The 14,706-nt window shown below is 37.6% G+C and overlaps 3 protein-coding genes across 12 annotated transcripts; 2 read left to right on the forward strand and 1 right to left on the reverse strand.

The window, feature by feature from the left end:
- Positions 1–1,444: 1,444 nt before the first annotated feature.
- LOC126602548 (thioredoxin H1-like) lies at positions 1,445–2,924 on the forward strand. Its single transcript, XM_050269450.1, has 2 exons — positions 1,445–1,612; positions 2,309–2,924. Exons 1-2 carry the CDS (start codon positions 1,529–1,531, stop codon positions 2,600–2,602), a joined length of 378 nt encoding a protein of 125 aa, XP_050125407.1. The 5' UTR covers positions 1,445–1,528; the 3' UTR covers positions 2,603–2,924.
- A 112-nt stretch (positions 2,925–3,036) lies between these two features.
- Positions 3,037–6,865, forward strand: LOC126602549 (thioredoxin H-type 2-like). Of its 10 annotated transcripts, none has more exons than XR_007616147.1 (4): positions 3,037–3,414; positions 3,776–3,898; positions 4,188–4,608; positions 6,409–6,556. XR_007616147.1 is itself a non-coding variant. In XM_050269451.1 (2 exons), exons 1-2 carry the CDS (start codon positions 3,331–3,333, stop codon positions 6,688–6,690), a joined length of 366 nt encoding a protein of 121 aa, XP_050125408.1. In that variant the 5' UTR covers positions 3,071–3,330; the 3' UTR covers positions 6,691–6,865. The 10 variants fall into 10 exon arrangements, 1 of the variants encoding a protein (XP_050125408.1); XR_007616145.1 differs by having other exon boundaries at positions 3,783–3,898; XR_007616140.1 differs by having other exon boundaries at positions 3,037–3,898.
- On the reverse strand, positions 6,849–11,895 carry LOC126602528 (beta-galactosidase 5-like). The gene is made up of 18 exons (XM_050269429.1): positions 11,567–11,895; positions 11,258–11,353; positions 11,044–11,156; positions 10,797–10,863; positions 10,477–10,569; positions 10,217–10,360; positions 10,016–10,104; positions 9,825–9,930; positions 9,647–9,734; positions 9,423–9,541; positions 9,162–9,323; positions 8,886–9,064; positions 8,699–8,802; positions 8,501–8,610; positions 8,293–8,403; positions 8,080–8,193; positions 7,458–7,997; positions 6,849–7,372 (listed from the first exon to the last, which is right to left on the reverse strand). Exons 1-18 carry the CDS (start codon positions 11,741–11,743, stop codon positions 7,226–7,228), a joined length of 2,559 nt encoding a protein of 852 aa, XP_050125386.1. The 5' UTR covers positions 11,744–11,895; the 3' UTR covers positions 6,849–7,225.
- Between the last annotated feature and the right edge of the window lie 2,811 nt (positions 11,896–14,706).

Here is a 14,706-nt window from a genome sequence, read left to right on the forward strand (position 1 = left end):
AAAGGCAAAAGTGTCAATCAACTTAGCAAATACCCATTTGGTCGATCATTCGGTGACAAGTAAATACATGGGACGAGTTTATATTTATGACTCGTTGTGCTTCTAAAATAATTAAAAATAATTTTATAAAAAATTATTGAATTTCAAAATTTCTCTGCATTTTTTAAAAAAACACTTTAAATGTTTTTTCAAGATCACTTGCATTTAACAAAAAAAATTAAATTAAAAAACATATTTACCAAAAGCATCTAGAATCATTTTAAAATTATTTTAAAATGAGTCTTATATTCTTTTCTGCCACATAATAATATTATTAAACTAAAACATCTTGTTGATAATAAACTCATGTAATGTAATTTATTCTTATTATTTGGTAGATGGCAAAGGATTTGGAAATATGGGGAGTGTTTGGATGTGGTTTTAGATTTTCCCACGTGGAAGTTGGGCTGGTGATTTCTATGGTTTGGTTGGTCTATCATTTTCATTCAACACACAAAAATCTTCAAACACCATTTTTATTTGTCTTCATTTTCACCCAATAGTGTGGATATTGTTAGGATAATGATTTTCCCAACTCTCATTATCCAATCGTCTTTTGTTGTTGTTTCTTAATTCTCTACTAATTTCTTCTCTCACCGGATAAAAAAAAATACAAAAAAAACTAAAATGAAGGGCAGAAACACTATTAATATTCAAAATAAACAAAATGCCCCTAATGTTTAATTCTATTTACTTATGTTGAAGTTTAAACTACAATAATGGTAGATCAAGGCATTTCTCAATCTTTTTTCGATTTGTAGCTCAAGTAGTTAAGAGCATTCGTTCATTCACTCGAGATTCTATATTCGAATCTCTTCTCCTTTTAATTTAGATAAATTTAATGTTAGCGATTATTTTATCGTTTGCTAAATAAAAAATATTTTCCTAATTTATTAACTTCACATTTACATTTCAAACTGGTGATCTTCCTTCCTTCCACCTTCCACGAAATACGTCGTTTTTGCCGTTCAGGCAATGGGCCCAGGCCGATCATGTTGATGGATAGGCAGGAAATAAAACGTGCTAATTTTGTCTACTAAATGACATGAAAGTTAATGATTGAATTATTACTTAAACATTGATTAACGTGTTCATTTTATATTGATGACACATCATGTTAAAAATTTAATTTTTCTAACATTATTCATTATTTTCTCACTTGTTAAATGCGGTGGCCCTTGATCAATTTAAGGCGGCGAGAGCCATCTACAACCGCGTGGATTATATTCCTATTTGGACCTGTGTCCAGGTTCATTTGGACGACATAATACATTACGTCACTGCGTATGAGTGTGTGCGGGTGTACGGAGACCACCACAAACGCTGTTCACATTATGGCATTTCCGCAATTAAATCGAAAAATTAACCCTTTTGTTTAAGATCTGCAGCCCCTATATATACGCGGAGCCCCCATAGCATATTCCCAAATATCGCAAAGAAAATCGTGCTCTGAAAAACCTAGATTTATTGAAAGAAGAAGAAGAAGAAAATGGCGGAAGAAAAAGTGATCGCCTGCCACTCCGTCGCCGCCTGGACCGAGCACCTCGAGAAGAGCAACGTCGACAAGAAACTGGTATATTTTTATTCTCACACACTTCTTTTTTTTCAATTTGCATTCTTTCTTGAATAAGTTAAATTAAAATTTTAATTTTAGTGTTGTATTTTGCGATCAGATTTTTTGGGTATTTTCTTGTTGGCCTTATTGAATTTTTGGGTAGAATTTGAGGGCAATTTTTTTGAAGAAAATGCTAGCTTTTGTCCCTGAACTTTTGTCTAATTGGAGATTTGGTCCCTGGCCGAGTGGATGGTACTGGTCCGGTATAGCTCCAATTCGACTAAAGTTCATGGACCGGTGCTCCTGTTTTCTCTTTTCGAATTAAAGAACGAGACTTGGGTGTATGGCAGTCTGGCAGATTACAGTTCGAATTTAGTCTGAATTTCATATGGCTTGTACATTGCTTAACCAATTAGATATGTAAATTTGGTGCCTACTGTAAAAGCTGGTGGTTGGTTCGGTCGATTTTGGGTCCCGGATTGACCTGTCTGCAGGAAAATATATGATAAAAACTTCTCGTCTTGTCGCCAAGTTTTAGCCATGTTGGGTTCGAATGTATGCAATTATTTTCTCAGCGATTCCTCTTTAGAGAATGAAAATGTCATCTTTTCATGATTTGATTGCTCTAAGCGACCGCGTTTGAGGTTGATTTCATGTTTTCTGTATACAATGTTTAGCGAATTAAGATCACTAATTTGGGCTATATTTCAATAGATTGTGGTCGACTTCACGGCTACATGGTGTGGACCTTGCCGGTTCATTGCACCCATCTTCGCGGAGTTGGCTAGGAAGAACCCGGAAGTGACATTCCTAAAGGTGGACGTGGATGAGTTGAAGACTGTTAGTGAGGAGTGGGGCGTGGAGGCAATGCCGACCTTCTTGTTCCTCAAGGAAGGCAAGGTAGTTGACAAGGTTGTGGGTGCTAAGAAAGAAGAGTTACAGCTCAAAGTTGTGAAGCATGCCGCTCCAGCTGATGTTCCAGCTGATGTCGCAACTGCTTCTGCTTAGCTTTTCGCACTCACTTTCGGGAATGTGAACCTCCTACTATGTTTTACTGCTTGCTTGTTTATAACTTTTATGGGTTCCTGAAGACATGAATGTTTTATATATTTATATATATATATATATATATATATATATATATAAATGATTACATGTACCTATATGATGCCTTGAATCTACTATCTATGAATAAGAATTTCAATGATAAGATGTTATGATATATTTCATGCCAATTGCAATTGAGTTCTAGCGAGACGTGAAATATTAAGTAATATTTGTATATCTGTATTCTCTTCATATTAGTTTTTAATGATATTTGAAGTTAAAATAGCGAATTCTTTATAAAAAAATATCAATGTACAAGGAGTCAAGGTCAGAGAACCTAGGGCCTCATTTCGAAGGCTCGTCTAAGGCCTCTAATTCTCAAGATTAGTTATATCCCATTTGGGCCTCTGTCCAGGTTCATTTGACCGGACCTGCCCTCACTACATGACAAAATACATTACGTCACTGCGGATGGTATGCGCGCGCGTATACCGTTACCATCACAAACGTTATTCACACATAATGGCATTACTGCAATTAAATCAAATATTAAGCCCTTTTAGTTAAGATTGGCATCCGGCTATATGTATGTATGTACGCGGAGGCCCGGTCCCTTTCCCAAATCATCGCAAGAGAAAAATCGAGCTCTGAACAACTTGATTTGTTGAAAGAAAGCGAAGAAGAAGAAAATGGCGGAGGAAAAAGTGATCGCCTGCCACTCTGTCGCCGCCTGGACCGAGCACCTCGAGAAGAGCCACGTCGACAAGAAACTGGTTTTTTTTTTTTCTCGCGCACTTCATTTTTCCCTTTTGCATTTTTTGTCGAATAAAGTTTAATTTTAGTATTATGCTGTTTTGTGATGTATTATTGAATGATTGTAATTTGTGATCATTTTTTTTTTACTTTCTTGTTCGCCGTATTGGATTAGTGGCTAGAATTTTAGTGTTGGATGGTGGCTGTGATCAACTTGCAAATACTTTTTGATTAAATAAAAGAAAAAAAAAGGATGGACAACGTCATTGTGTCCATTCCTTGTTTTGGGGAGAAAAAAAAAGGCACCTTGTCTAAGGTTATTTGTTTGGCCATCAACACATGTGGGTTTTGGTTCTTAACATAGTGTTGATGCCTTTGGAGCAATTAGAGAGAAAATGAAGAGCACCATAGAGAGAAGTGAGAGCTATCGAGACCAGAGAGAGATGCAGAGAGCCTAAAACAAGAAAGAGTTGCTGCTTCATTTGTTAGTAATCATCTATCAAGGTAGTTGTTGTAATAGTTTTGAGCTTTGTATAGAGAGGAAATTATTTAATATATTTCTCTCTATTTGTTTCTTTAGTGAGTGAGAGCTATTGGTTGTATTGGAGTTTTGAGTTGTGAGCTTGCCAACACTTTGTAAACTCTCATTTGATTGATAGTAGATTATTAGGTTAGCTCCTATTGCTCCGAGAACGTACTCCAGTTACACTGACTGTTGAGGAACCTCGTTAAAATCTTGGTGTTTTTTATATTTTGTTCTTGCATTCCATTTGATATATTTTATGTGGGTTAGATTGAGTTGGTTCCAATCTTGCCAAAGATGTCAGACGGGTAAGATGAGAATCATTTTGGAAGCAGCTCCGGGTTTGCAAGAATTACGGTGCAAAATGCAAAGTTCGAAATAGAAAAGTTTGATGGCACAAACAACTTCGGGATGTGGCAATATGAGGTAAAAAATGTGCTGGCTCAACAAGATCTACTTGCCGTTTTGAGAGAGAAGCCAGAAGCTATGTTGAAGTCGGAATGAGAGAAATTAAATTTGTGGGCTTGCTCTTCAATTCGATTGTGTCTTGCAAAAACTCAAAAGTATTTTGTGATGCAGGAGACATTGGCAAGTGTTTTGTGGCAAAAATTGGAAGACAAGTATATGACGAAGAGCGCAGAGAACCGGCTACACTTGAAGAAAAAGCTCTACAGCTTCCAATACAAAGAAGGTACAAAAATGATTAGACACTTTGATGCTTGTAATAAGTTGATTGCTGACTTGTTAAATTTAGATGAGGATATTAAGAATGAAGATAAGGTCTTAATATTGTTGAATTCCTTGCCGGACTTTTATAAGCATTTTGTTACCACTATTATGCATGGTAAAGAAACTGTGAAATTTGAAGATGTGTCAAATGCCTTGATGAATTATGAAATGAGGCATATAGATAAAAATCATGATAGTACCTCTGAAGCTTTATTTGTTAGAGGTAGATTATTGGAGAGGAGGTCCTCTTCTAGTAGGAAAAAATCATACTCTCGACCTAGAGGAAACTCTAAAAGTAGAAAAACCTTGGAAATGGATGAATGTGCCTTTTGTCATAATAAAGGTCATTGGAAGAAAGATTGTCCTAGGTTGAAGACCAAAGGAAAAGAAAGTTATGAAGACAATGTTGTTGAGGTTGAAACATATTTTTTTGATTTTGCTTTAACTACTTCCTCATCATTTGATTGTGCTACTAAATGGGTGTTGGATACGGGTTGTACTCATCATATGACTCCTCACAAAGATTGGTTTTCAAGCTTGAAAAAGTTTGATGGTGGTGTTGTGTTCATGGGAGATGACAATCCTTGTACAACAAAAGGGATTGGTACAGTTCGTTTGAAGTTGCATGATGACATGGTTAAAAGTTGACAGGTGTTCGGTATGTACCAAATTTGAAGAAAAATCTTATTTCTTTGGGCACTTTAGAATCCAAGGGCTTCAGGTTTCATTCAGATGGGCAGACATTGAAAGTTATTTATGGTGCACTTGTTGTGATGAAAGCTCCTTAATGTGGTCATTTGTATCTATTGCAAGGAAGCACCGTGATAAGTGAAGCGTCTGTAGTCTCAGAAAATACGGGCACATCTGATTCAGATACTACTAGATTGTGGCATATGAGATTAGGCCATGCCGGTAAGAAAGCTCTACAAGGGCTTGTGAAAAAAAGTCTTCTAAAAGGTGCCACGACTTGTCTCCAGTTACACTGACTATTAAGGAACCTCGTTAAAATCTTGGTGTCTTTTATATTTTGTTCTTGCATTCCATTTGATATATTTCTTGTGGGTTAGATTGAGTTGGTTCCAATTGGTTTGGTGTTGTCCTAGCACAACATGTAGTGCAAAATTTTAAAAGAGAAAATTGTAGCTTTGGGGCTTGACTTTGGTCTAATTGAAGATTTGGTCCTTGGATGGTCGATGTGACAAATCAATTCATTGGGTTGTTAACGGGCACTGATAAGAATTCTTAACAACCCAATGGGTTGATTCGTCACTTCTACAGTTCTACTGGATGATGCTGGTCCTTAAAGTTTAGTCTAACCAAAGCACCATTGCTCCAATTCAACTAAAGATCATGGACCAATTCTCCTATTTTCTCTTTTCGAATTCATGCACAAGAATCATGAATGGGGGTGTATGGCAGATTACCGTTGGAATTTTGTTACGTATGGTTTGTACATTGCTTAACCGATTAGATATGTAAATTTGGTGCCTTTTGTAATAGCTGGTGGTTGATGGGGTCGATTTTGTGTCCTGGATTGGCCTGTTTGAAAGGAAATATATGATGCAAACTTCTCCTCTTGTCGACGAGTTTTAGCCATGTTGGGTTCGAATGTATACAATTATTTTCTCAGCGATTCCTCTGTAGAGAATGAAAATGTCATCTTTTGGTGATTGATTGCTTTAAGCGACCGTGGTTGATTTCATGTATTCTTTATACAATGTTTAGCGAATTAAGATCACTAATTCGGTCTATACTTCAATAGGTTGTGGTCGACTTCACGGCTACATGGTGTGGACCTTGCCGGTTCATTGCACCCATATTCGCGGAGTTGGCTAGGAAGAACCCGGAAGTGACATTCCTAAAGGTGGACGTGGATGAGCTGAAGACTGTTACCGAGGAGTGGGGCGTGGAGGCAATGCCGACCTTCTTGTTCCTCAAGGAAGGCAAGGTAGTTGACAAGGTTGTGGGTGCTAAGAAAGAAGAGTTACAGCTCAAAGTTGTGAAGCATGCCACTCCAGCTGATGTCGCAACTGCTTCTGCCTAACTTTCGGACTCTCTTTCGAGAATATGAACCTCCTACTGTGCTTTACTGGTTGTTTATTACTTTTATGGGTTTCTGAAGACATGAATGTTTTATATCTATGACTATATGATGCCTCATGGCTGCTATCTATGAATGCTTTTATTTCAATTGAATTGAGATTTCATTTCGCGACGAATGGAAACTTTCGTATTTGCATTGACATAATTTCGAATTCTTGTTAAGTGTCGGGATTGTCCATTCCCAAGTATATACTGGGGAATGGGGGAGCCATAAACCAAACTAAAGGCAAAAGCACTTGCCTGTATCTAACAAACTACTTAAGGCAAAAGTACTTGCCTGTACTTGAACAACAAACTACTTAAAGGCAAAAGCAAAAGCACTTCGCCTGTACTAGCAAACTACCATACCCTATCAAATTGTGAAACCAAACACTTTAATGCCTTTATCTGTCTTGATTCTTTTGCTTCATAGCTTGCATGGTGTGCATATTCTGTTATCTGTGTTTTGAAGTTTTTTTCCTCCTTGTGCAATGTCTTCATCTCCTCGAATTGGGCTGATTGGTTGTAATTTCCGTCGAACAAACAGCTTCAACTGATAGCCGTTTGAGTACATTCGGACATGGATCTGTCTTGAAAATGCTATTGGTTACAGCAACCGAGCAACTCTCGTGCCCGATACAATTCTGCAAGACATGTTAAGTTGTTAACAGATTATGTGGAAGGTCAAAGAAAATATAAGAACAGAAAAGATTATGGAGGGGGTAATGCCTTCTCCACCACGGCGTGTGAGTTTGTCGCGTGACACGTTCCTTGCTGGAAACTCCCACAAGTTCCTGTAGGAGTTCCGAAACTTGCAAACTTAATGCTCGAGATAGACTGCCCCGGTGCACACTGCAGATGAACCTGAGCTTGGTGAAGCGTTTTAGAATTTTCATTGCCCTCGACATCAAAATTTTCGACATTTGGGTGGTTCTCATGTAAGTCACCACAAACACCGGTCACAGATCTTTTCACTAGGGTTATCTTTGATGGATCTCCGCCTAGTTCCTCAAACACTACCACCAAATTTTGCGTCGGCTTTAACCATGAACGAGGAACATGGTACCATCGTTGAGTTGGTTGGCCACAGCCAAGTTGACATTCCGTGGGACGGAATGTCCCAATGTAACTGCACGAACTGCAGTCACCTTTGGCATAAGCCATCCAGTATCTACCGATGCTCTGCCCATTGATCCATACTTGTCCCTTTCCCATGCTACTCATGTCCAACGCAAATGGCTCATTTCCTCCGGGTGCATTGAAATAAGCCTGCACAATCCAAGATAACGTTTAATTTAGCTTCCAAAGCCTACTGCCTGACTAGTTTTCATCACTATCTCGAAATCCTTACCTTGTACCATTTCAACGTCTGCTTGGTTTGGGTAGCTAGTGACCTACGGATCCAATCAACTGATGAGGCTCCGTTTGGAGAGACCAAATTCATTTCTTCTCCCTTAAGGCCGACCTGTTTGAAAGATTTTACCATGAGATTCAAACCTCAGCGAAAAGTAGAGAGGGTGGGAGTAACAAGTAACAGAGATGTATTTTTGGGAGGCTGTCTGACCTTGTAGAACCACTTCTGCGACGTTAAGTCTTTCTTTCCGTGGCCAAGACCATCCAGAAAAACCGGACCTTGGATTCCCGTTTTCCACGACTCGTAATGCAACCCAACATTCTTGAACACCAAAACAAAAAGTTTATCAGTAACCAAGTTCATTAATGGGCATCATCATTGAGTTTACGTGCACAAGAGCTATGAGTAAGGCACTAACTGGTAATCCAACAGCTATGCTGAGCAGTGCAATTCTGTTTATTCCAGTGCGGAGGTTGACTGGTTCAGCAAATGTGAATTGCCTCTGCTCCCTAGTTCCAAACGCCGAACCTATAAAAAATTATGATAATGTTTTTGTTCTAGTCCAGAGTAAATTCCTGCTCACTTGCTGTCGGAAAACAAAAATTTCACAGCATACCTGAAAACTGCCCGTTGACGAAGACATGGAGGGCATGACCTGCTGACTGCACAGTAAGAGTAGGCTTTTTTCCTCCTCCGAGGTCTGATGAACTGATGTCAACACTGAATAGCATGCAAACCGAGATGTCAAGTATGACGTAGATTAAGAAACTATTTTTGAAGGAAAGGATTGTAAGGCTGCTCACTTTGTCATGTACCACAGATAGTCACTAGTATCTCTAGTTACATTTATCTGCTCTAGAAGTCCAACAGCCGGTATGCTTGACCCATCGTTTAGAGAAGAGATATCTTCATCGTAAGTCTGCCATGAAAACAACAGACTGTTCGTTGGGATCATCTGCACATGTGACGTTTGAACTCCCACCTTGATGAAAAGCCAGTTGTATCAATAACTTGAGATACAGAGATACAAATTTATGAATAAAAGGACTTGCAATACGAGCGCCAACATATTCACTTACCTTTGCAGTGTTGAATACTTCATTCCTGCAATCAGGAAGGATGCTAACAGACCAAGGCGGCAAATCATAGTGCAAGTTATTAAAAGTCACTTTTGCTCCTGTTGAATGGAAGTTTGAGAGAAACGCTGCGCATCTATTTGGTCCTGAATTGAATACATAAGCCTGGAAGATAACCGAGACATGTACAGATTTTTCGGTAAGGTTGATAATGTAGCAGAGATTGTCCAATTGAAGAAATTATGTGCATTCAAGAAGCCAAACCTGATGATAGGTTCCTAGTGAAGTGACGGTAGGCTCTGAAGAGAGTAAAGAATGTTCACATAGCTTGATAGCCTTGTGAAGCTCCTTCAGATGACCATATTTAGGTTCTCTGATCAAACCTAAAAGCAGTTGAGGGGTTATGTAAGAGCTCAAGACAGAAATCGAAATTCACTGTATTTTGAATTTTCATTGAAAATGTTTAGACTTTCATGCTAAATTTGTACCGTATTCATCAATGGGAGCATCATAGTCGTAACTGGTTGTAATGAAGGGGCCTCCAGCTGTTCGTCCGAAGTTTGTTCCTCCATGATACTGTCATAAACCACAAATGGCGAAACTCAAATTTTGAGCCGGCACATATTAGTCTTTTAAAACTTGGAACTGACGGACAAGGAAACTAACCATGTAGTAATTCACGTATGAGCCACCCTTCTGTATGAATCGACCAACTGCGAATGCCAAATCTTGGACAGGTCGATGGTGAATTGTGCCACCAAACTCTGTAAACCTAATAAAATTTTGTTGCATTGAATTAGAAGAATGAACATGGATACACTCAGCCAAATTCCGACCATGGGTTAAGATCGACTTACCAGCCGCTCCAAGCTTCCGTCCACATGGCAGGCTTGTAAGGTTTGTTGGGAGTGAATCCATCGCAGTAAAAACCGTTGCATGCATTTATCTGTAACCAAGATATAATCAGTACAATAACATTGAGCGAGGACTATAGGTATCAGAGTTATCCAATCCAATCCTAGCACACCAAGAAAACCGAAGAGAACAAGATAGCTAACCATAGGGTCTGGGGCATCGTCTTCCTTGCACATCACCCATGGGACTCCGGTATCCAATCCAACCGCCATTTGAGCAGCCCAGTTAATGTAGTTATGGCCAGCAGCTCCCAGTGCCTTGCTCTCCGGTCCATACTCATTCTCAATCTGCACCACAGAAAGTTCAAACATTGAATCGAACAAGTTCATCAATGAATTCAAACATTTCGATAAAATGTACTCGAATTCCAGCGGATCAAATTAACCAAAACTGAATACATTACCTGGGAAAGGATGATGGGACCACCTTGTGATGCAAATAGCTTCTCATCCTTCATCATCTGGACAATCTTCTGGGTGAACCCTTGCATTGCCATCTTCAACCAAAAACCAAAACAAAGAATGAAGTTTCAAAGTTTTTTCATTTTACAAAGCAATATTCTCAACTACTGTAATCTACGTGAAGGGACGACGAGCACATTGCTCTACCCAACTGGCCTAACCTGCGTCTGCTAGATCCATGAGCTCTACAATTAACCCTCTAATTCATCACATTCTAACAAAATCTAGAGCTTTCAGTAGAAATTTTCAGGAAGAAAAATACCTTAAATGGCCCATTGTCTGTCCTGAAACTGATGCCAGGTACATATTTCAGCCAAACGGGAAATCCTCTGCACAAAAGGGAGTCAAACTTTAAGCACCCAAGTTTCAGATAACAAAATAAATGAATAAATAAATAAATATCAGAAAAACTAAAATAAATAAATATTTCTGAAATTTGAAGCATTTACTCCTCACTGTATCAGGCAGAGTGCAGAAATAAATAAAAAATGAAAGGGAAAGTACAGTACCCAAAATTCCACTCTGCACAAATATAAGGCCCGATGCGCAGATGAAGAAAGAGCCCTGCTTTTTGTACTGTCTTTATGAACCCTACTAGATCGTATCTCCCCTCAAAATAATACTGAGATACAAAATAAATAAAAATTCAAGAAACTTAAATAATTAGCTAAAATTTTCAAAATTTGAGTGAAAAATTAATAGGACTAGTAGTAAAAATAGTACATTGCCAGGAGAAGGTTCATGGCCGTTCCAGAAAACGTAGGTGTCGATCACATCCAAGCCTCCATCTTTTGCTTTCTGTATGAGGCCTTCCCACATCTGCAGCAAAACCCAATTCATGATGTGTCAAACATACACAAATATCACGTTTTTTATGATTTTGGGATGGTGAAACAACGGCAAGTGATTTCCGCATACGATATTTTTTGTCCATGCACAATACTGTATTCTTGAATTTTAATGAATATATTAAAAAAGAATCGAGCGAAAAATAATTCTTCGGACGAAAAAATGAGAGTGAGCGAGAGATACTTCAGGGGTACTTCTGGGATAATGAATGGATCCAGAAATGAGCAATCTTCTCTGGCCATTGATGAGAATGGCCTTCTTGTCGTAGGTGACGGTGGTGCAGTGGATAAGCTCAGAACCCAAGAACAATGCCATCGACATGAACAAAACTAAGAGCTTGGAAACCGAGTGAGTTTCCATCTCTGAGAAGTGAGAGTGTTGGAGGGAAATCTAGAAAATGTGTATATGTGTATGTGGAAACTGGAAAGGTGAGAGAGAAGCTCTGAGCTTAAATTCTGAATTCTGGTCTATAAAACTCTGCAGTGACAGGATGACATTGACAGCAACACTGAGGTTTTGGTTTCGATTGTACTTAAATAAGCTGTGTGATTCTTATTTTTAAGTTTTTAACCACATTGTTAAATATTTGATGGGTTCAGCTGGGAGGTGGAAAGTTGAGTTTAATTAAGCAATTATTTGAAATTAAAGCATGTTACTTTGAGTTTTAGCTTTTGGATTGTTAGGTAATTGAGAATTTTCTATCCATAATGTACGTTTTAAAATGCGTCATTAACATTTTTTTTTTAATTTTTGTTTGGAAAAATGATACTAATATATATCACATTCGGGCTCGACTTCGTCGTAGCACGATATTATCCGTTTTGGGCCTCGATCACGCCCTCACGGTTTTGTTTCTAGGAACTCACACGAGAACTTCCCAATGGATCACCCATCCTGAAATTGTTTTCGCACGAACTCGCTTAACTTCGGAGTTCCGATAGAATTCGAAACCAGTGAGCTCCCAAAAAGCCTTGTGCTAGGTAGAGATGGAAATATACATATAAGACTTACATGATCCACTTCATTGGACGACGTGAGATTTCACATTCTTTATCAATCTTTGCTCAAAAAGATGAACGACTTCCATTTCATAGTTGGACTAATTAATTAATAAGAGTTTTAACGAAAAGTCAACGGTACTGTTCATTTTAACGAAAAACCACATTTTTATACTAAAAAGTCAAACCTGATACTATTCATTTTACCCTTTATTTTGTCCTTATCATTAAAACTTAAAGTTTTCAAGTTTTTTTCATTAATTTTCCTTTAATTAATTAGTTACTATAAATGATTTTATTTTGAATATGACAAAACACAAACATATATTATTAGTCTTTAAATCTCAGGAGTTGAGGTGGATTAGGCTCATGATGAAGCCACGTACTTTTAAAAACATGTAAAACCGAAATCTCATGCTTTCTTCCCCATGCCCATAGAATGCATTTGTAACATTTGATTCAAAAAAGTGTGGTGCTTCTCTACACTTCATTTTCAATTTTTGACCGTCGGTTCGAATGAACTGCAAAAAGATAAAAATATGTGGATAGATACCACCGCCTTATGAACAGTATTGTCTGTGTAGTTGTTTGCTTTGCTAGCACCTACCCTACCCTACCAAAGCCACATCTCATCAATTATTTAACATATTATGTATGCTTGTGACTCCATGAGTAAGCAAAAGCCTTGTCCTCTATTCTATTTGTCCCATGGGTTTACTTACTGCACCATGTGATCTATCTTTGTTTTCTCCTATATTTAATATCACATTATACAATACACTTCTCCTTCTACATATTAAAAACCAAACCCAAACCTTTTTAAATCCAACTATGGTGGGTTGGTTGGATGGTCATGAACTCAGAAAAACTTATATAAAACGAGTTTCTTGTTACTGTTGTTTCTCAATTTAATAATGTAATGTTTTACAAAAAGAAACTTAAAACACGACAATGTAACAAAAATGTTTCATGTAAGTCTTTGCTTGTGAGCTAGAGAAGTCATGGCGTTTCACTAAACAAATCGTGTGTCCTCCATATTTCTTATCACGTAATATTAAGTTAATTATAACACACGAATATATACATCCGTCAACACTCAAAATCCGCCGATTACCAAGTCTAGCTCGTGCACGTGCATATATGCACCGTCACGTTTGAGATAATAATAATAAAGTTTAGGTTGATATTAACTCTGCACCATCTTACTTTCTACCGGAAAGGATCTTTCCGGATTCATTTTGTGAGAAACTTAGGGATTCTTACATTCTAACTGTTTATTGTATATCGTGCGGTCAGTTTTGATCAGATACTATTTATGTTTAATTTTAAATAAAAAAATTTAAATGATTTATGATCATACAATACACGATAAATGGCTAAAGATTCCTACAAAATGGATATGGGTGAGATGCAATTTCCTTTCTACCTGTCTTCCACAAATATTAAAGGAGGCAGATTGCCTGCCCTCTTGTTTGGGTTGTTTGGGTGCCCTTCTTAAGGGAATGAAATTGACATCTAAACAGGAGGGTAAACAATCTGACTCTAATATTAAATGGGGAAAGAAAGGAGGTTGGATGAAGAAGAAGAAGGCTGAGACAGCGGGCGGGGGCCACCAGTCCTGATCGAATTTTGCGAATTCTTTCCTTCTTTCTGAGACAGGGGTCCACCCCTTTGACTCCTCACTTGCTTTTTTTAACCCTCCCCCTAACCATCATTTTATTTTTATTTATTTATTTGTAATTTGTAGGCAAACCGACTTAACTTCGTTTTCACTCTTTTGGGTTTCATTTAATATGGTCGTGATTATTGTTGGAATCTGGAAATTCCTAAAAAAATGTATAAAATGTTTTTCATTTTTTAAATAGTAGAAACAATGATTCTCTCTTAGTTAGGTTATGCAAAGCATGTGGTGAATGTTTATTTTTACTTGAATTACAAGTATTTAAAAAAAAATATTATTATTAAGAGAAGGGGAGTTTGAAATTATTACAATAACTTAGAGAAGAGGAAATTTGAACCCGAACACATGGATGGAAACCCAACATTTTATAGGATATTAAACTATATACATCGAATTACAAACATGAAATGTAAACATTTAGAGAAAATGTTAAGAAGATTCTCTCAAGGTGGAACTCTCTATGAACTTTTTGTCACCTCATTTTTTAACATCAATTCTCTTGTCAATATTTATGCAAAAACATGAGTTGAGAAGGAATGCATGAATAGTTTTACTTTTGAGAGTCTACTTAGCATTCTCAAACATTTATGAAAATGATGTGTGAGCAGTGTGGACTATACTACTTGATACATGCAGTACTAAAG

The sequence above is a fragment of the Malus sylvestris genome, chromosome 15 (assembly GCF_916048215.2).
Source record: "Malus sylvestris chromosome 15, drMalSylv7.2, whole genome shotgun sequence".
Lineage (NCBI taxonomy): Eukaryota > Viridiplantae > Streptophyta > Magnoliopsida > Rosales > Rosaceae > Malus > Malus sylvestris.

Bases quoted from the DNA above. Each gene is read 5' to 3' on its own strand.
- LOC126602548 (XM_050269450.1), top strand. From the start codon at position 1,529: ATGGCGGAAGAAAAAGTGATCGCCTGCCACTCCGTCGCCGCCTGGACC. The intron at 1,613-2,308 runs GTATATTTTTAT...ATATTTCAATAG, and splicing joins GCAACGTCGACAAGAAACTG to ATTGTGGTCGACTTCACGGC.
- LOC126602549 (XM_050269451.1), top strand. From the start codon at position 3,331: ATGGCGGAGGAAAAAGTGATCGCCTGCCACTCTGTCGCCGCCTGGACC. The intron at 3,415-6,408 runs GTTTTTTTTTTT...ATACTTCAATAG, and splicing joins GCCACGTCGACAAGAAACTG to GTTGTGGTCGACTTCACGGC.
- LOC126602528 (XM_050269429.1), bottom strand. From the start codon at position 11,743: ATGGAAACTCACTCGGTTTCCAAGCTCTTAGTTTTGTTCATGTCGATG. The intron at 10,105-10,216 runs GTTAGCTATCTT...TCTTGGTTACAG, and splicing joins ACGATGCCCCAGACCCTATG to ATAAATGCATGCAACGGTTT. The intron at 9,065-9,161 runs GTAAGTGAATAT...CTTTTCATCAAG, and splicing joins AAGTATTCAACACTGCAAAG to GTGGGAGTTCAAACGTCACA.